General features: G+C 54.2%; 1 protein-coding gene across 1 annotated transcript in view; it reads left to right on the top strand.

Annotated features, from left to right (window-relative positions):
- The window catches only part of LOC132385445 (nuclear factor 7, brain-like), a 118571-nt gene that overhangs the window by 13343 nt on the left and 83715 nt on the right, over positions 1–21513 (top strand). The window contains exons 3-5 of the mRNA XM_059957522.1: positions 245–478; positions 1405–1427; positions 1524–1642. Coding sequence (XP_059813505.1) covers positions 245–478; positions 1405–1427; positions 1524–1642 — 376 coding nt within the window. The remainder of the gene's footprint in view (positions 1–244; positions 479–1404; positions 1428–1523; positions 1643–21513) is intronic.

The following is a 21513-nucleotide window of genomic DNA, read 5'->3' as shown; positions in this document are numbered from 1 at the left end:
GTTCATCCAGTTTACCATATTATCATCTAGATCGTTGACATAGTTGACAAACAACAACACACCCAACACTCAACCCTGAGGCACAGAACTCATCACAGATCTCAGTCAGAGAGGCCACTGACCCTACCCCTCACTGGATTCACATGCAAAGTGAATGTTTACTCCAATGTTCTACCTCATTCCATGTCATAAAGAGACACAACACAGCAACACAGTAAATTAATCTTCACCCTTCATTTGACAGGAACAGTCACACAGTGTTCAGTCCCACATCACATCCCAGTTTGCTGAACTGCGCCGGATTATCACCGAGAAAGAGCAGCACACACTCCGAGATCTCAGGGAAGAGGAGGAGAGGATTCTAAATCCAATGGAGAAAAATCTTCAAGAGATTCAAGAGAATTTAAATTCAATCCAGAAGGAAATCTTAAAGTTACAGGAACAGATGGATCAGCAAGAAAATATCACATTCCTCATGGTGAGAGATTTCAGTTTGGTTTTGTAAAAGTGCAATTACATAATTATGTATTTTTCAATGTGGTATTTACAAATACTGTCATTGTAAACTGATATTCACCAAACAGACATTGTGACTGTTCATGATTGGCATTGTCCCCAAACCGGCCTCCCACAACATCTGTACATCACAGGACAGTCTGCAACCTTCTCGGGAATGAGTTACTCTGATCAGAGCACTGAGCTGGTGATCGTTTCTGTGATTCCCACGTATAATATCCCCGATACTCAGAGTAACACCCAGTTACAGTCACAGGCTGTGAGTGTGTCTGGTGTGGTGGGTGTGGGGGTCTCGCTGTCGATCAGTGGGAACTGATAGTGAATTGCAGAATGTGACCCACACATCAGATTTACCATCAATACCGGATTGTATCAGGTTTATTGGTTGAGAGAATTTTGCGCTGTCTATTTTCCTTTTCAGATATATTCTTCATTAGACCAATATCCATTTTACACCACAGACAGGTCTTTCAGTCAATTCGCTCCTATCAATTTCCCTGCTTCACAATCCTCCTCCCACCTCCTCACCCCACGCAGCCACAGTGTACTGAACTCCACTGTCCCTCGTGTGTTCATTCAGCTTCCCCATTGCATTCAGTCTCTGCTGTTCCACTTCAGCCATTGATCAACAAGATCCTCCCTGACATCGTATCCAGAAAAACATTCACAGCCTGTCCAGTCTTTCCCGTCAGTTCCATCCTCTCAGTTATGGGATAATTATCAACTTTCTCCCAGGTTCTGTGCCCCTTGTTACAGTCTCCCCTTTCTCCGTGTGTGTCAGCGAGAGAGCTGGGAAGTGGGAAATTTCAGCAGCTTGTAATAATTGGCTCAAATTCCTGTGGTCAGGATACAGTCAGTCAATTGAGATCTGTGTTTGATTTATTTCAGGAGGAAGCTCGTCGGAAGAGGAGGTAGGACATGGTCTTTACTGGTAGTCTGTATGGATTTGTAAAATGGTTCAGATATCACTGATGTTCAGTTTATAACCAGTTGTGTAATATTTACAGGATCAGTGAAGATGACCAGGTGCTGTCAGTGACACATGGGGCCCTACCTATTGAAAAATTCGATCACCCCTTTTTATTGAACACAACGTTAAGAGAAATATTTGATACAATTAAGCAAGGTAAACATTTACAGTTTCTTTTCTCCTTGTTGGTGAACAATTTTAAGTGATACTTGCTCGCAAAGACTGTCTGTAACTCTGGGTGAAGACATCACTGTCACATGGTCAGCTGGAGATGTCCGACCCCTGAACACACCTACACTGGGACACACTACACCCAATACATGGGACTGTTAGATTACCCACTGAATCCTGAACCAATTCACACTGTATAAACACACCAAGACATCACCAGGTAATAAAAGCTGGTATCCGTCGGGTGACCAGGATTGTCAGAAAACTACACTGAACTCTTCACTGCTCGGCCTGTCTGAGCCGTCCGCGACTGCAGACTCTGATTGACTCAGGTCTGGCCCCTGCTGGACTTGCGACCCTCACCACATTGAAGCCTCAGACTGAGACCGGACACACCAACCTACACGGACTTGATAGATAGGTAGATAGATAGATACTTTATTCATCCCCAAGGGGAAATTCAACATTTTTCCAGTGTCCCATACACTTATTGTAGCAAAACTAATTACATACCCTGCCTCGCTCAAAAACAGGCAGTACACCATAAGCGATTAAATGAGTACAATTTATAAAGGTTACTATAACTAAGGGATTAATAACGATACAGTATATATGAAGAGAAAAAAATAAAGAAAAGGCGCCAAACTTATCAAAGTCCAAACCACTTCGTGCACAACCGTTGGAGCTCAAATTTCTGAAGTCTTCCGGCCACCATTCGATCCCCTCCGAACTCCTCGACTCGCAGCTCAGGACCCTCCGAGTCGTCAACCAAGCACATCTAGCTTCATCCCCCCTCCTCGAAGTACCTCCTGGCCTCGGACCCCCGCTTGGGGTCCGATCCTCACCCAGCTTGCAGCATTGCGTCCTCTCTCTCGACCCCCTCGCGCCGAGCTGCCCAAATGCCTGTCAACAAAAGCTTACAGACTCAGAGGAAAGAACATTAATCCCACATTCACCTCAGACTCGACTCATCATCCCTCACCCCTCCTCAGTCCACAGTCACCTCAGACTCGTCTCATCATCCCTCATCCCTCCTCAGTCCACAGTCACCTCAGACTCGTCTCATCATCCCTCACCCCTCCTCAGTCCACATTCACCGCAGACTCTTCATCATCCCTCACCCCTCCTCAGTCCACAGTCACCTCAGAGTCGTCTCATCATCCCTCACCCCTCCTCAGTCCACAGTCACCTCAGATTGGTCTCTTCATCCCTCACCCCTCCTCAGTCCACAGTCACCTCACTCGTCTCATTATCCCTCACCCCTCCTCAGTCCACAGTCACCTCAGAGTCGTCACATCATCCCTCACCCCTCCTCAGTCCACAGTCACCTCAGAGTCGTCTCATCATCCCTCACCCTCCTCAGTCCACAGTCATCTCAGACTCGTCTCATTATCCCTCACCCCTCCTCAGTCCACAGTCACCTCACTCGTCTCATTATCCCTCACCCCCTCCTCAGTCCACAGTCACCTCAGAGTCGTCTCATCATCCCTCACCCCTCCTCTGTCCACAGTCACCTCAGAGTCGTCTCATCATCCCTCACCCCTCCTCAGTCCACAGTCCCCTCAGACTCGTCTCATCATCCCTCACCCCTCCTCAGTCCACAGTCACCTCATACTCATCCAAACATCCCTCACCCCTCCTCAGTCCACAGTCACCTCATACTCATCCAAACATCCCTCACCCCTCCTCAGTCCACAGTCACCTCATACTCGTCCAATCTTCCCTCACCCCTCCTCAGTCAGTCACCTCAGAGTCGTCTCATCATCCCTCACCCTTCTCAGTCCAGAGTCACCTCAGAGTTATCTCATCATCCCTCACCCTCCTCAGTCCACAGTCACCTCAGAGTCGTCTCATCATCCCTCACCCCTCCTCAGTCCACATTCACCTCAGACTCGTCTCATCATCCCACACCCCTCCTCACTCCACAGTCACCTCAGATTCGTCTCATCATCCCTCACCCCTCCTCAGTCCACATTCACCGCAGACTCTTCATCATCCCTCACCCCTCCTCAGTCCACAGTCACCTCAGACTCGTCTTATTATCCCTCACCCCTCTTCAGTCCACAGTCACCTCAGACTGGTCTCTTCATCCCTCACCCTCCTCAGTCCACAGTCACCTCAGAGTCGTCTCATCATCCCTCACACTCCTCAGTCCACTGTCACCTCAGACTCGTCTTATTATCCCTCACCCTTCCTCAGTCCACAGTCACCTCAGAGTCGTCTCTTCATCCCTCACCCCTCCTCAGTCCACAGTCACCTCATACTCGTCCAATCTTCCCTCACCCGTCCTCAGTCCACAGTCACCTCAGACTCGTCTCATTATCCCTCACCCCTCCTCAGTCCACAGTCACCTCAGAGTCGTCTCATCATCCCTCACCCCTCCTCTGTCCACAGTCACCTCATACTCCTCCAAACATCCCTCACCCCTCCTCAGTCCAGTCACCTCAGAGTCGTCTCATCATCCCTCACCCCTCTTCAGTCCACAGTCACCTCAGCCTCCTCATCATCACTCACCCCTCCTCAGTCCACAGTCACCTCATACTCGTCCAATCTTCCCTCACCCCTCCTCAGTCAGTCACCTCAGAGTCGGCTCATCATCCCTCACCCTCCTCAGTCCAGAGTCACCTCAGAGTCGTCTCATCATCCCTCACCCTCCTCAGTCCAGACTCACCTCAGAGTTGTCTCATCATCCCTCACCCTCCTCAGTCCACAGTCACCTCAGAGTCGTCTCATCATCCCTCACCCCTCCTCAGTCCACATTCACCTCATACTCGTCTCATCATCCCTCACCCCTCCTCAGTCCACAGTCACCTCAGAGTCGTCTCATCATCCCTCACCCCTCCTCAGTCCACAGTCACCTCAGAGTCGTCTCATCATCCCTCACCCCTCCTCAGTCCACATTCACCTCATACTCGTCTCATCATCCCTCACCCCTCCTCAGTCCACAGTCACCTCAGACTCGTCTCATCATCCCTCACCCCTCCTCAGTCCACAGTCACCTCAGAGTCGTCTCATCATCCCTCACCCCTCTTCAGTCCACAGTCACCTCAGACTCGTCTCTTCATCCCTCACCCTCCTCAGTCCACAGTCACCTCAGACTCGTCTCATCATCCCTCACCCCTCCTCAGTCCACAGTCACCTCAGACTCGTCTCATCATCCCTCACCCCTCCTCAGTCCACAGTCACCTCAGACTCGTCTCATCATCCCTCACCCTCCTCAGTCCACAGTCACCTCAGACTCGTCTCATTATCCCTCACCCCTCCTCAGTCGACAGTCACCTCAGACTCATCTCTTCATCCCTCACTTCTCCTCAGTCCACAGTCACCTCATACTCGTCTCATCATCCCTCACCCCTCCTCAGTCCACATTCACCTCATACTCGTCTCATCATCCCTCACCCCTCCTCAGTCCACAGTCACCTCAGACTCGTCTCATCATCCCTCACCCCTCTTCAGTCCACAGTCACCTCATACTCATCCAAACATCCCTCACCCCTCCTCAGTCCACAGTCACCTCATACTCATCCAAACATCCCTCACCCCTCCTCAGTCCACAGTCACCTCAGAGTCGTGTCATCATCCCTCACCCTCCTCCGTCCACAGTCACCTCAGACTCGTCTCATCATCCCTCACCCCTCCTCAGTCCACAGTCACCTCAGACTCGTCTCATCATCCCTCACCACTCTTCAGTCAACAGTCACCTCAGAGTCGTCTCATCATCCTTCACCCCTCCTCAGTCCACAGTCAACTCAGACTCCTCATCATCCTTCACCCCTCCTCAGATTCAATCACCTCAGACTCCTCTCTTCATCCGTCAACCCCCCTCAGTCCACAGTCACCTCAGACTCCTCATCATCCTTCACCCCTCCTCAGTCCACAGTCACCTCATACTCGTCCAATCATCCCTCACCCCTCCTCAGTTCACAGTCACCTGAGACTCGTCTCATCATCCCTCACCCTCCTCAGTCCACAGTCACCTCAGAGTCGTCTCTTCATCTGTCACCCCTCCTCAGTCCACAGTCACGTGAGACTCGTCCAATCATCCCTCACCCCTCCTCAGTCCACAGTCACCTCAGACTCGTCTCATCATCCCTGACCCTCCTCAGTCCACAGTCACCTCAGACTCGTCTCATCATCCCTCACCCTCCTCAGTCCACAGTCACCTCAGACTCCTCTCTTCATCCCTCACCCCTCCTCAGTCCACAGTCACCTCAGAGTCGTCTCATCATCCCTCACCCCTCCTCAGTCCAGTCACCTCAGACTCGTCTCATCATCCCTCACCCCTCCTCAGGTTCAATCACCTCAGAAACGTCTCATCATCCCTCACCCCTCCTCACTCCACAGTCACCTCAGACTCGTCTCATCATCCCTCACCCCTCTTAAGTCCACAGTCACCTCAGACTCGTCTCATCATCCCTCACCCCTCCTCATTCGACAGTCACCTCAGAGTCGTCTCATCATCCCTCACCCCTCCTCAGTCCACAGTCACCTGAGACTCGTCTCTTCATCCCTCACCCCTCCTCAGTCCACAGTCATCTCATACTCGTCCAATCTTCCCTCACCCCTCCTCAGTCCACAGTCACCTCAGAGTCGTCTCATCATCCCTCACCCCTCCTCACTCCACAGTCACCTCAGATTCGTCACTTCATCCCTCACCCCTCCTCAGTCCACAGTCATCTCATACACGTCCAATCTTCCCTCACCCCTCTTCAGTCCACAGTCACCTCAGAGTCGTCTCATCATCCCTCACCCCTCCTCACTCCACAGTCACCTCAGAGTCGTCTCATCATCCCTCGCCCTCCTCAGTCCACAGTCACCTCAGACTCGTCTCCTCATCCCTCACCCCTCCTCAGTCCACAGTCACCTCAGACTGGTCTCTTCATCCCTCACCCCTCCTCAGTCCACAGTCACCTCAGACTGGTCTCTTCATCCCTCACCCCTCCTCAGTCCACAGTCACCTCAGACTCGTCTCCTCATCCCTCACCCCTCCTCAGTCCACAGTCACCTCAGACTCGTCTCCTCATCCCTCACCCCTCCTCAGTCCACAGTCACCTCAGAGTCGTCTCATCATCCCTCGCCCTCCTCAGTCCACAGTCACCTCAGACTCGTCTCCTCATCCCTCACCCCTCCTCAGTCCACAGTCACCTCAGACTGGTCTCTTCATCCCTCACCCCTCCTCAGTCCACAGTCACCTCAGACTGGTCTCTTCATCCCTCACCCCTCCTCAGTCCACAGTCACCTGACTCGTCTCATTATCCCTCACCCCTCCTCAGTCCACAGTCACCTCAGAGTCGTCTCATCATCCCTCACCCCTCCTCTGTCCACAGTCACCTCAGAGTCGTCTCATCATCACTCACCCTCCTCAGTCCACAGTCATCTCAGACTCGTCTCATTATCCCTCACCCCTCCTCAGTCCACAGTCACCTCATACTCATCCAAACATCCCTCAACCCTCCTCAGTCCACAGTCACCTCATACTCATCCAAACATCCCTCACCCCTCCTCAGTCCACAGTCACCTCATACTCGTCCAATCTTCCCTCACCCCTCCTCAGTCAGTCACCTCAGAGTCGTCTCATCATCCCTCACCCTCCTCAGTCCAGAGTCACCTCAGAGTTGTCTCATCATCCCTCACCCTCCTCAGTCCACAGTCACCTCAGAGTCATCTCATCATCCCTCACCCCTCCTCAGTCCACATTCACCTCAGACTCGTCTCATCATCCCACACCCTCCTCAGTCCACAGTCACCTCAGAGTCGTCTCATCATCCCTCACCCCTCCTCAGTCCACATTCACCGCAGACTCTTCATCATCCCTCACCCCTCCTCAGTCCACAGTCACCTCAGACTCGTCTTATTATCCCTCACCCCTCTTCAGTCCACAGTCACCTCAGACTGGTCTCTTCATCCCTCACCCTCCTCAGTCCACATTCACCTCAGACTCGTCTCATCATCCCACACCCTCCTCAGTCCACAGTCACCTCAGAGTCGTCTCATCATCCCTCACCCCTCCTCAGTCCACATTCACCGCAGACTCTTCATCATCCCTCTCCCCTCCTCAGTCCACAGTCACCTCAGACTCGTCTTATTATCCCTCACCCCTCTTCAGTCCACAGTCACCTCAGACTCGTCTTATTATCCCTCACCCCTCCTCAGTCCACAGTCACCTCAGAGTCGTCTCTTCATCCCTCACCCCTCCTCAGTCCACAGTCACCTCATACTCGTCCAATCTTCCCTCACCCCTCCTCAGTCCACAGTCACCTCAGACTCGTCTCATTATCCCTCACCCCTCCTCAGTCCACAGTCACCTCAGAGTCGTCTCATCATCCCACACCCCTCCTCACTCCACAGTCACCTCAGATTCGTCTCTTCATCCCTCACCCCTCCTCAGTCCACAGTCATCTCATACTCGTCCAATCTTCCCTCACCCCTCCTCAGTCCACAGTCACCTCAGACTCGTCTCATTATCCCACACCCCTCCTCACTCCACAGTCACCTCAGAGTCGTCTCATCATCCCTCACCCTCCTCAGTCCACAGACACCTCAGAGTCGTCTCATCATCCCTCACACTCCTCAGTCCAATGTCACCTCAGACTCGTCTTATTATCCCTCACCCTTCCTCAGTCCACAGTCACCTCAGAGTCGTCTCTTCATCCCTCACCCCTCCTCAGTCCACAGTCACCTCATACTCGTCCAATCTTCCCTCACCCCTCCTCAGTCCACAGTCACCTCAGACTCGTCTCATTATCCCTCACCCCTCCTCAGTCCACAGTCACCTCAGAGTCGTCTCATCATCCCTCACCCCTCCTCTGTCCACAGTCACCTCATACTCCTCCAAACATCCCTCACCCCTCCTCAGTCCAGTCACCTCAGAGTCGTCTCATCATCCCTCACCCCTCTTCAGTCCACAGTCACCTCAGACTCCTCATCATCACTCACCCCTCCTCAGTCCACAGTCACCTCATACTCATCCAAACATCCCTCACCCCTCCTCAGTCCACAGTCACCTCATACTCGTCCAATCTTCCCTCACCCCTCCTCAGTCAGTCACCTCAGAGTCGGCTCATCATCCCTCACCCTCCTCAGTCCAGAGTCACCTCAGAGTCGTCTCATCATCCCTCACCCTCCTCAGTCCAGACTCACCTCAGAGTTGTCTCATCATCCCTCACCCTCCTCAGTCCACAGTCACCTCAGAGTCGTCTCATCATCCCTCACCCCTCCTCAGTCCACATTCACCTCATACTCGTCTCATCATCCCTCACCCCTCCTCAGTCCACAGTCACCTCAGAGTCGTCTCATCATCCCTCACCCCTCCTCAGTCCACAGTCACCTCAGAGTCGTCTCATCATCCCTCACCCCTCCTCAGTCCACATTCACCTCATACTCGTCTCATCATCCCTCACCCCTCCTCAGTCCACAGTCACCTCAGACTCGTCTCATCATCCCTCACCCCTCCTCAGTCCACAGTCACCTCAGAGTCGTCTCATCATCCCTCACCCCTCTTCAGTCCACAGTCACCTCAGACTCGTCTCTTCATCCCTCACCCTCCTCAGTCCACAGTCACCTCAGACTCGTCTCATCATCCCTCACCCCTCCTCAGTCCACAGTCACCTCAGACTCGTCTCATCATCCCTCACCCCTCCTCAGTCCACAGTCACCTCAGACTCGTCTCATCATCCCTCACCCTCCTCAGTCCACAGTCACCTCAGACTCGTCTCATCATCCCTCACCCCTCCTCAGTCCACAGTCACCTCAGACTCGTCTCATCATCCCTCACCCCTCTTCAGTACACAGTCACCTCATACTCATCCAAACATCCCTCACCCCTCCTCAGTCCACAGTCACCTCATACTCATCCAAACATCCCTCACCCCTCCTCAGTCCACAGTCACCTCAGAGTCGTCTCATCATCCCTCACCCTCCTCCGTCCACAGTCACCTCAGACTCGTCTCATCATCCCTCACCCCTCTTCAGTCCACAGTCACCTCAGACTCGTCTCATCATCCCTCACCCCTCTTCAGTCAACAGTCACCTCAGAGTCGTCTCATCATCCTTCACCCCTCCTCAGTCCACAGTCAACTCAGACTCCTCATCATCCTTCACCCCTCCTCAGATTCAATCACCTCAGACTCCTCTCTTCATCCGTCAACCCCCCTCAGTCCACAGTCACCTCAGACTCCTCATCATCCTTCACCCCTCCTCAGTCCACAGTCACCTCAGACTCGTCTCATCATCCCTCACCCTCCTCAGTCCAGAGTCACCTCAGAGTCGTCTCATCATCCCTCACCCTCCTCAGTCCACAGTCACCTCAGAGTCGTCTCATCATCCGTCACCCCTCCTCAGTCCACATTCACCTCAGACTCGTCTCATCATCCCACACCCTCCTCAGTCCACAGTCACCTCAGAGTCGTCTCATCATCCCTCACCCCTCCTCAGTCCACATTCACCGCAGACTCTTCATCATCCCTCACCCCTCCTCAGTCCACAGTCACCTCAGACTCGTCTTATTATCCCTCACCCCTCTTCAGTCCACAGTCACCTCAGACTCGTCTTATTATCCCTCACCCCTCCTCAGTCCACAGTCACCTCAGAGTCGTCTCTTCATCCCTCACCCCTCCTCAGTCCACAGTCACCTCATACTCGTCCAATCTTCCCTCACCCCTCCTCAGTCCACAGTCACCTCAGACTCGTCTCATTATCCCTCACCCCTCCTCAGTCCACAGTCACCTCAGAGTTGTCTCATCATCCCACACCCATCCTCACTCCACAGTCACCTCAGATTCGTCTCTTCATCCCTCACCCCTCCTCAGTCCACAGTCATCTCATACTCGTCCAATCTTCCCTCACCCCTCCTCTGTCCACAGTCACCTCATACTCCTCGAAACATCCCTCACCCCTCCTCAGTCCAGTCACCTCAGAGTCGTCTCATCATCCCTCACCCCTCTTCAGTCCACAGTCACCTCAGACTCCTCATCATCACTCACCCCTCCTCAGTCCACAGTCACCTCATACTCATCCAAACATCCCTCACCCCTCCTCAGTCCACAGTCACCTCATACTCGTCCAATCTTCCCTCACCCCTCCTCAGTCAGTCACCTCAGAGTCGGCTCATCATCCCTCACCCTCCTCAGTCCAGAGTCACCTCAGAGTCGTCTCATCATCCCTCACCCTCCTCAGTCCAGACTCACCTCAGAGTTGTCTCATCATCCCTCACCCTCCTCAGTCCACAGTCACCTCAGAGTCGTCTCATCATCCATCACCCCTCCTCAGTCCACCTTCACCTCATACTCGTTTCTTCATCCCTCACCCCTCCTCAGTCCACAGTCACCTCAGTCGTCTCATCATCCCTCACCCCTCCTCAGTCCACATTCACCTCATACTCGTCTCATCATCCCTCACCCCTCCTCAGTCCACAGTCACCTCAGACTCGTCTCATCATCCCTCACCCCTCCTCAGTCCACAGTCACCTCAGAGTCGTCTCATCATCCCTCACCCCTCTTCAGTCCACAGTCACCTCAGACTCGTCTCTTCATCCCTCACCCTCCTCAGTCCACAGTCACCTCAGACTCGTCTCATCATCCCTCACCCCTCCTCAGTCCACAGTCACCTCAGACTCGTCTCATCATCCCTCACCCCTCCTCAGTCCACAGTCACCTCAGACTCGTCTCATCATCCCTCACCCTCCTCAGTCCACAGTCACCTCAGACTCGTCTCATCATCCCTCACCCCTCCTCAGTCCACAGTCACCTCAGACTCGTCTCATCATCCCTCACCCCTCTTCAGTACACAGTCACCTCATACTCATCCAAACATCCCTCACCCCTCCTCAGTCCACAGTCACCTCATACTCATCCAAACATCCCTCACCCCTCCTCAGTCCACAGTCACCTCAGAGTCGTCTCATCATCCCTCACCCTCCTCCGTCCACAGTCACCTCAGACTCGTCTCATCATCCCTCACCCCTCTTCAGTCCACTGTCACCTCAGACTCGTCTCATCATCCCTCACCCCTCTTCAGTCAACAGTCACCTCAGAGTCGTCTCATCATCCTTCACCCCTCCTCAGTCCACAGTCAACTCAGACTCCTCATCATCCTTCACCCCTCCTCAGATTCAATCACCTCAGACTCCTCTCTTCATCCGTCAACCCCCCTCAGTCCACAGTCACCTCAGACTCCTCATCATCCTTCACCCCTCCTCAGTCCACAGTCACCTCAGACTCGTCTCATCATCCCTCACCCCTCCTCATTCGACAGTCACCTCATACTCGTCCAATCATCCCTCACCCCTCCTCAGTCCACAGTCACCTGAGACTCGTCTCATCATCCCTCACCCTCCTCAGTCCAGAGTCACCTCAGAGTTGTCTCATCATCCCTCACCCTCCTCAGTCCACAGTCACCTCAGAGTCGTCTCATCATCCCTCACCCCTCCTCAGTCCACATTCACCTCAGACTCGTCTCATCATCCCACACCCTCCTCAGTCCACAGTCACCTCAGAGTCGTCTCATCATCCCTCACCCCTCCTCAGTCCACATTCACCGCAGACTCTTCATCATCCCTCACCCCTCCTCAGTCCACAGTCACCTCAGACTCGTCTTATTATCCCTCACCCCTCTTCAGTCCACAGTCACCTCAGACTCGTCTTATTATCCCTCACCCCTCCTCAGTCCACAGTCACCTCAGAGTCGTCTCTTCATCCCTCACCCCTCCTCAGTCCACAGTCACCTCATACTCGTCCAATCTTCCCTCACCCCTCCTCAGTCCACAGTCACCTCAGACTCGTCTCATTATCCCTCACCCCTCCTCAGTCCACAGTCACCTCAGAGTTGTCTCATCATCCCACACCCCTCCTCACTCCACAGTCACCTCAGATTCGTCTCTTCATCCCTCACCCCTCCTCAGTCCACAGTCATCTCATACTCGTCCAATCTTCCCTCACCCCTCCTCAGTCCACAGTCACCTCAGACTCGTCTCATTATCCCACACCCCTCCTCACTCCACAGTCACCTCAGAGTCGTCTCATCATCCCTCACCCTCCTCAGTCCACAGTCACCTCAGAGTCGTCTCATCATCCCTCACACTCCTCAGTCCACTGTCACCTCAGAATCGTCTTATTATCCCTCACCCTTCCTCAGTCCACAGTCACCTCAGAGTCGTCTCTTCAACCCTCACCCCTCCTCAGTCCACAGTCACCTCATACTCGTCCAATCTTCCCTCACCCCTCCTCAGTCCACAGTCACCTCAGACTCGTCTCATCATCCCTCACCCCTCCTCTGTCCACAGTCACCTCATACTCCTCCAAACATCCCTCACCCCTCCTCAGTCCAGTCACCTCAGAGTCGTCTCATCATCCCTCACCCCTCTTCAGTCCACAGTCACCTCAGACTCCTCATCATCACTCACCCCTCCTCAGTCCACAGTCACCTCATACTCATCCAAACATCCCTCACCCCTCCTCAGTCCACAGTCACCTCATACTCGTCCAATCTTCCCTCACCCCTCCTCAGTCAGTCACCTCAGAGTCGGCTCATCATCCCTCACCCTCCTCAGTCCAGAGTCACCTCAGAGTCGTCTCATCATCCCTCACCCTCCTCAGTCCAGACTCACCTCAGAGTTGTCTCATCATCCCTCACCCTCCTCAGTCCACAGTCACCTCAGAGTCGTCTCATCATCCCTCACCCCTCCTCAGTCCACATTCACCTCATACTCGTCTCTTCATCCCTCACCCCTCCTCAGTCCACAGTCACCTCAGAGTCGTCTCATCATCCCTCACCCCTCCTCAGTCCACAGTCACCTCAGAGTCGTCTCATCATCCCTCACCCCTCCTCAGTCCACATTCACCTCATACTCGTCTCATCATCCCTCACCCCTCCTCAGTCCACAGTCACCTCAGACTCGTCTCATCATCCCTCACCCCTCCTCAGTCCACAGTCACCTCAGAGTGGTCTCATCATCCCTCACCCCTCTTCAGTCCACAGTCACCTCAGACTCGTCTCTTCATCCCTCACCCTCCTCAGTCCACAGTCACCTCAGACTCGTCTCATCATCCCTCACCCCTCCTCAGTCCACAGTCACCTCAGACTCGTCTCATCATCCCTCACCCCTCCTCAGTCCACAGTCACCTCAGACTCGTCTCATCATCCCTCACCCCTCCTCAGTCCACAGTCACCTCAGACTTGTCTCATCATCCCTCACCCCTCTTCAGTCCACAGTCACCTCATACTCATCCAAACATCCCTCACCCCTCCTCAGACCACAGTCACCTCATACTCATCCAAACATCCCTCACCCCTCCTCAGTCCACAGTCACCTCAGAGTCGTCTCATCATCCCTCACCCTCCTCCGTCCACAGTCACCTCAGACTCGTCTCATCATCCCTCACCCCTCTTCAGTCAACAGTCACCTCAGAGTCGTCTCATCATCCTTCACCCCTGCTCAGTCCACAGTCAACTCAGACTCCTCATCATCCTTCACCCCTCCTCAGATTCAATCACCTCAGACTCCTCTCTTCATCCGTCAACCCCCCTCAGTCCACAGTCACCTCAGACTCGTCTCATCATCCCTCACCCCTCCTCATTCGACAGTCACCTCATACTCGTCCAATCATCCCTCACCCCTCCTCAGTCCACAGTCACCTCAGAGTCGTCTCTTCATCTGTCACCCCTCCTCAGTCCACAGTCACCTGAGACTCGTCCAATCATCCCTCACCCCTCCTCAGTCCACAGTCACCTCAGACTCGTCTCGTCATCCCTCACCCTCCTCAGTCCACAGTCACCTCAGAGTCGTCTCTTCATCTGTCACCCCTCCTCATTCCACAGTCACCTGAGACTCGTCCAATCATCCCTCACCCCTCCTCAGTCCACAGTCACCTCAGACTCGTCTCGTCATCCCTCACCCTCCTCAGTCCACAGTCACCTCAGACTCGTCTCATCATCCCTCACCCTCCTCAGTCCACAGTCACCTCAGACTCCTCTCTTCATCCCTCACCCCTCCTCAGTCCACAGTCACCTCAGAGTCGTCTCATCATCCCTCACCCCTCCTCAGTCCACAGTCACCTCAGACTCGTCTCATCATCCCTCACCCCTCCTCAGTCCACAGTCACCTCAGAGTCGTCTCATCATCCCTCACCCCTCTTCAGTCCACAGTCACCTCAGACTCGTCTCTTCATCCCTCACCCTCCTCAGTCCACAGTCACCTCAGACTCGTCTCATCATCCCTCACCCCTCCTCAGTCCACAGTCACCTCAGACTCGTCTCATCATCCCTCACCACTCCTCAGTCCACAGTCACCTCAGACTCGTCTCATCATCCCTCACCCTCCTCAGTCCACAGTCACCTCAGACTCGTCTCATCATCCCTCACCCCTCCTCAGTCCACAGTCACCTCAGACTCGTCTCATCATCCCTCACCCCTCTTCAGTACACAGTCACCTCATACTCATCCAAACATCCCTCACCCCTCCTCAGTCCACAGTCACCTCATACTCATCCAAACATCCCTCACCCCTCCTCAGTCCACAGTCACCTCAGAGTCGTCTCATCATCCCTCACCCTCCTCCGTCCACAGTCACCTCAGACTCGTCTCATCATCCCTCACCCCTCTTCAGTCCACTGTCACCTCAGACTCGTCTCATCATCCCTCACCCCTCTTCAGTCAACAGTCACCTCAGAGTCGTCTCATCATCCTTCACCCCTCCTCAGTCCACAGTCAACTCAGACTCCTCATCATCCTTCACCCCTCCTCAGATTCAATCACCTCAGACTCCTCTCTTCATCCGTCAACCCCCCTCAGTCCACAGTCACCTCAGACTCCTCATCATCCTTCACCCCTCCTCAGTCCACAGTCACCTCAGACTCGTCTCATCATCCCTCACCCCTCCTCATTCGACAGTCACCTCATACTCGTCCAATCATCCCTCACCCCTCCTCAGTCCACAGTCACCTGAGACTCGTCTCATCATCCCTCACCCTCCTCAGTCCAGAGTCACCTCAGAGTTGTCTCATCATCCCTCACCCTCCTCAGTCCACAGTCACCTCAGAGTCGTCTCATCATCCCTCACCCCTCCTCAGTCCACATTCACCACAGACTCGTCTCATCATCCCACACCCTCCTCAGTCCACAGTCACCTCAGTCGTCTCATCATCCCTCACCCCTCCTCAGTCCACATTCACCGCAGACTCTTCATCATCCCTCACCCCTCCTCAGTCCACAGTCACCTCAGACTCGTCTTATTATCCCTCACCCCTCTTCAGTCCACAGTCACCTCAGACTCGTCTTATTATCCCTCACCCCTCCTCAGTCCACAGTCACCTCAGAGTCGTCTCTTCATCCCTCACCCCTCCTCAGTCCACAGTCACCTCATACTCGTCCAATCTTCCCTCACCCCTCCTCAGTCCACACTCACCTCAGACTCGTCTCATTATCCCTCACCCCTCCTCAGTCCACAGTCACCTCAGAGTTGTCTCATCATCCCACACCCCTCCTCACTCCACAGTCACCTCAGATTCGTCTCTTCATCCCTCACCCCTCCTCAGTCCACAGTCATCTCATACTCGTCCAATCTTCCCTCACCCCTCCTCAGTCCACAGTCACCTCAGACTCGTCTCATTATCCCACACCCCTCCTCACTCCACAGTCACCTCAGAGTCGTCTCATCATCCCTCACCCTCCTCAGTCCACAGTCACCTCAGAGTCGTCTCATCATCCCTCACACTCCTCAGTCCACTGTCACCTCAGAATCGTCTTATTATCCCTCACCCTTCCTCAGTCCACAGTCACCTCAGAGTCGTCTCTTCAACCCTCACCCCTCCTCAGTCCACAGTCACCTCATACTCGTCCAATCTTCCCTCACCCCTCCTCAGTCCACAGTCACCTCAGACTCGTCTCATTATCCCTCACCCCTCCTCAGTCCACAGTCACCTCAGAGTCGTCTCATCATCCCTCACCCCTCCTCTGTCCACAGTCACCTCATACTCCTCCAAACATCCCTCACCCCTCCTCAGTCCAGTCACCTCAGAGTCGTCTCATCATCCCTCACCCCTCTTCAGTCCACAGTCACCTCAGACTCCTCATCATCACTCACCCCTCCTCAGTCCACAGTCACCTCATACTCATCCAAACATCCCTCACCCCTCCTCAGTCCACAGTCACCTCATACTCGTCCAATCTTCCCTCACCCCTCCTCAGTCAGTCACCTCAGAGTCGGCTCATCATCCCTCACCCTCCTCAGTCCAGAGTCACCTCAGAGTCGTCTCATCATCCCTCACCCTCCTCAGTCCAGACTCACCTCAGAGTTGTCTCATCATCCCTCACCCTCCTCAGTCCACAGTCACCTCAGAGTCGTCTCATCATCCCTCACCCCTCCTCAGTCCACATTCACCTCATACTCGTCTCTTCATCCCTCACCCCTCCTCAGTCCACAGTCACCTCAGAGTTGTCTCATCATCCCTCACCCCTCCTCAGTCCACAGTCACCTCAGAGTCGTCTCATCATCCCTCACCCCTCCTCAGTCCACATTCACCTCATACTCGTCTCATCATCCCTCACCCCTCCTCAGTCCACAGTCACCTCAGACTCGTCTCATCATCCCTCACCCCTCCTCAGTCCACAGTCACCTCAGAGTCGTCTCATCATCCCTCACCCCTCTTCAGTCCACAGTCACCTCAGACTCGTCTCTTCATCCCTCACCCTCCTCAGTCCACAGTCACCTCAGACTCGTCTCATCATCCCTCACCCCTCCTCAGTCCACAGTCACCTCAGACTCGTCTCATCATCCCTCACCCCTCCTCAGTCCACAGTCACCTCAGACTCGTCTCATCATCCCTCACCCCTCCTCAGTCCACAGTCACCTCAGACTTGTCTCATCATCCCTCACCCCTCTTCAGTCCACAGTCACCTCATACTCATCCAAACATCCCTCACCCCTCCTCAGACCACAGTCACCTCATACTCATCCAAACATCCCTCACCCCTCCTCAGTCCACCTTCACCTCATACTCGTTTCTTCATCCCTCACCCCTCCTCAGTCCACAGTCACCTCAGTCGTCTCATCATCCCTCACCCCTCCTCAGTCCACATTCACCTCATACTCGTCTCATCATCCCTCACCCCTCCTCAGTCCACAGTCACCTCAGACTCGTCTCATCATCCCTCACCCCTCCTCAGTCCACAGTCACCTCAGAGTCGTCTCATCATCCCTCACCCCTCTTCAGTCCACAGTCACCTCAGACTCGTCTCTTCATCCCTCACCCTCCTCAGTCCACAGTCACCTCAGACTCGTCTCATCATCCCTCACCCCTCCTCAGTCCACAGTCACCTCAGACTCGTCTCATCATCCCTCACCCCTCCTCAGTCCACAGTCACCTCAGACTCGTCTCATCATCCCTCACCCTCCTCAGTCCACAGTCACCTCAGACTCGTCTCATCATCCCTCACCCCTCCTCAGTCCACAGTCACCTCAGACTCGTCTCATCATCCCTCACCCCTCTTCAGTACACAGTCACCTCATACTCATCCAAACATCCCTCACCCCTCCTCAGTCCACAGTCACCTCATACTCATCCAAACATCCCTCACCCCTCCTCAGTCCACAGTCACCTCAGAGTCGTCTCATCATCCCTCACCCTCCTCCGTCCACAGTCACCTCAGAGTCGTCTCATCATCCTTCACCCCTCCTCAGTCCACAGTCAACTCAGACTCCTCATCATCCTTCACCCCTCCTCAGATTCAATCACCTCAGACTCCTCTCTTCATCCGTCAACCCCCCTCAGTCCACAGTCACCTCAGACTCGTCTCATCATCCCTCACCCCTCCTCATTCGACAGTCACCTCATACTCGTCCAATCATCCCTCACCCCTCCTCAGTCCACAGTCACCTCAGAGTCGTCTCTTCATCTGTCACCCCTCCTCAGTCCACAGTCACCTGAGACTCGTCCAATCATCCCTCACCCCTCCTCAGTCCACAGTCACCTCAGACTCGTCTCGTCATCCCTCACCCTCCTCAGTCCACAGTCACCTCAGAGTCGTCTCTTCATCTGTCACCCCTCCTCATTCCACAGTCACCTGAGACTCGTCCAATCATCCCTCACCCCTCCTCAGTCCACAGTCACCTCAGACTCGTCTCGTCATCCCTCACCCTCCTCAGTCCACAGTCACCTCAGACTCGTCTCATCATCCCTCACCCTCCTCAGTCCACAGTCACCTCAGACTCGTCTCATCATCCCTCACCCCTCCTCAGGTTCAATCACCTCAGAAACGTCTCATCATCCCTCACCCCTCCTCACTCCACAGTCACCTCAGACTCGTCTCATCATCCCTCACCCCTCTTAAGTCCACAGTCACCTCAGACTCGTCTCATCATCCCTCACCCCTCCTCATTCGACAGTCACCTCAGAGTCGTCTCATCATCCCTCACCCCTCCTCAGTCCACAGTCACCTGAGACTCGTCTCTTCATCCCTCACCCCTCCTCAGTCCACAGTCATCTCATACTCGTCCAATCTTCCCTCACCCCTCCTCAGTCCACAGTCACCTCAGAGTCGTCTCATCATCCCTCACCCCTCCTCACTCCACAGTCACCTCAGATTCGTCTCTTCATCCCTCACCCCTCCTCAGTCCACAGTCATCTCATACTCGTCCAATCTTCCCTCACCCCTCCTCAGTCCACAGTCACCTCAGAGTCGTCTCATCATCCCTCACCCCTCCTCACTCCACAGTCACGTCAGATTCGTCTCTTCATCCCTCACCCCTCTTCAGTCCACAGTCACCTCAGAGTCGTCTCATCATCACTCGCCCTCCTCAGTCCACAGTCACCTCAGACTCGTCTCCTCATCCCTCACCCCTCCTCAGTCCACAGTCACCTCAGACTGGTCTCTTCATCCCTCACCCCTCCTCAGTCCACAGTCACCTCAGACTGGTCTCTTCATCCCACACCCCTCCTCAGTCCACAGTCACCTCAGACTCGTCTCCTCATCCCTCACCCCTCCTCAGTCCACAGTCACCTCAGACTCGTCTCCTCATCCCTCACCCCTCCTCAGTCCACAGTCACCTCAGAGTCGTCTCATCATCCCTCGCCCTCCTCAGTCCACAGTCACCTCAGACTCGTCTCCTCATCCCTCACCCCTCCTCAGTCCACAGTCACCTCAGACTGGTCTCTTCATCCCTCACCCCTCCTCAGTCCACAGTCACCTCAGACTGGTCTCTTCATCCCTCACCCCTCCTCAGTCCACAGTCACCTCACTCGTCTCATTATCCCTCACCCCTCCTCAGTCCACAGTCACCTCAGAGTCGTCTCATCATCCCTCACCCCTCCTCAGTCCACAGTCACCTCAGAGTCGTCTCATCATCCCTCACCCTCCTCAGTCCACAGTCATCTCAGACTCGTCTCATTATCCCTCACCCCTCCTCAGTCCACAGTCACCTCATACTCATCCAAACATCCCTCACCCCTCCTCAGTCCACAGTCACCTCATACTCATCCAAACATCCCTCACCCCTCCTCAGTCCACAGTCACCTCATACTCGTCCAATCTTCCCTCACCCCTCCTCAGTCAGTCACCTCAGAGTCGTCTCATCATCCCTCACCCTCCTCAGTCCAGAGTCACCTCAGAGTTGTCTCATCATCCCTCACCCTCCTCAGTCCACAGTCACCTCAGAGTCGTCTCATCATCCCTCACCCCTCCTCAGTCCACATTCACCTCAGACTCGTCTCATCATCCCACACCCTCCTCAGTCCACAGTCACCTCAGAGTCGTCTCATCATCCCTCACCCCTCCTCAGTCCACATTCACCGCAGACTCTTCATCATCCCTCACCCCTCCTCAGTCCACAGTCACCTCAGACTCGTCTATTATCCCTCACCCCTCTTCAGTCCACAGTCACCTCAGACTGGTCTCTTCATCCCTCACCCTCCTCAGTCCACATTCACCTCAGACTCGTCTCATCATCCCACACCCTCCTCAGTCCACAGTCACCTCAGAGTCGTCTCATCATCCCTCACCCCTCCTCAGTCCACATTCACCGCAGACTCTTCATCATCCCTCACCCCTCTTCAGTCCACAGTCACCTCAGACTCGTCTTATTATCCCTCACCCCTCCTCAGTCCACAGTCACCTCAGAGTCGTCTCTTCATCCCTCACCCCTCCTCAGTCCACAGTCACCTCATACTCGTCCAATCTTCCCTCACCCCTCCTCAGTCCACAGTCACCTCAGACTCGTCTCATTATCCCTCACCCCTCCTCAGTCCACAGTCACCTCAGAGTCGTCTCATCATCCCACACCCCTCCTGACTCCACAATCACCTCAGATTCGTCTCTTCATCCCTCACCCCTCCTCAGTCCACAGTCATCTCATACTCGTCCAATCTTCCCTCACCCCTCCTCAGTCCACAGTCACCTCAGACTCGTCTCATTATCCCTGACCCCTCCTCAGTCCACAGTCACCTCAGAGTCGTCTCATCATCCCTCACCCCTCCTCACTCCACAGTCACCTCAGATTCGTCTCTTCATCCCTCACCCCTCCTCAGTCCACAGTCATCTCGTACTCGTCCAATCTTCCCTCACCCCTCCTCAGTCCACAGTCACCTCAGAGTCGTCTCATCATCCCTCACCCCTCTTCAGTCCACAGTCACCTCAGAGTCGTCTCATCATCCCTCACCCCTCCTCACTCCACAGTCACCTCAGATTCGTCTCTTCATTCCTCGCCCCTCCTCAGTCCACAGTCACCTCATACTCGTCCAATCTTCCCTCACCCCTCCTCAGTCCACAGTCACCTCAAACCCCTCTCTTCATCAGTCACCCCTCCTCAGTCCACAGTCACCTCAGACTCGTCTCCTCATCCCTCACCCCTCCTCAGTCCACAGTCACCT

This window comes from Hypanus sabinus, assembly GCF_030144855.1.
Source record: "Hypanus sabinus isolate sHypSab1 chromosome 5 unlocalized genomic scaffold, sHypSab1.hap1 SUPER_5_unloc_4, whole genome shotgun sequence".
Lineage (NCBI taxonomy): Eukaryota > Metazoa > Chordata > Chondrichthyes > Myliobatiformes > Dasyatidae > Hypanus > Hypanus sabinus.
This window is presented reverse-complemented; position numbering and strand designations above follow the sequence as displayed.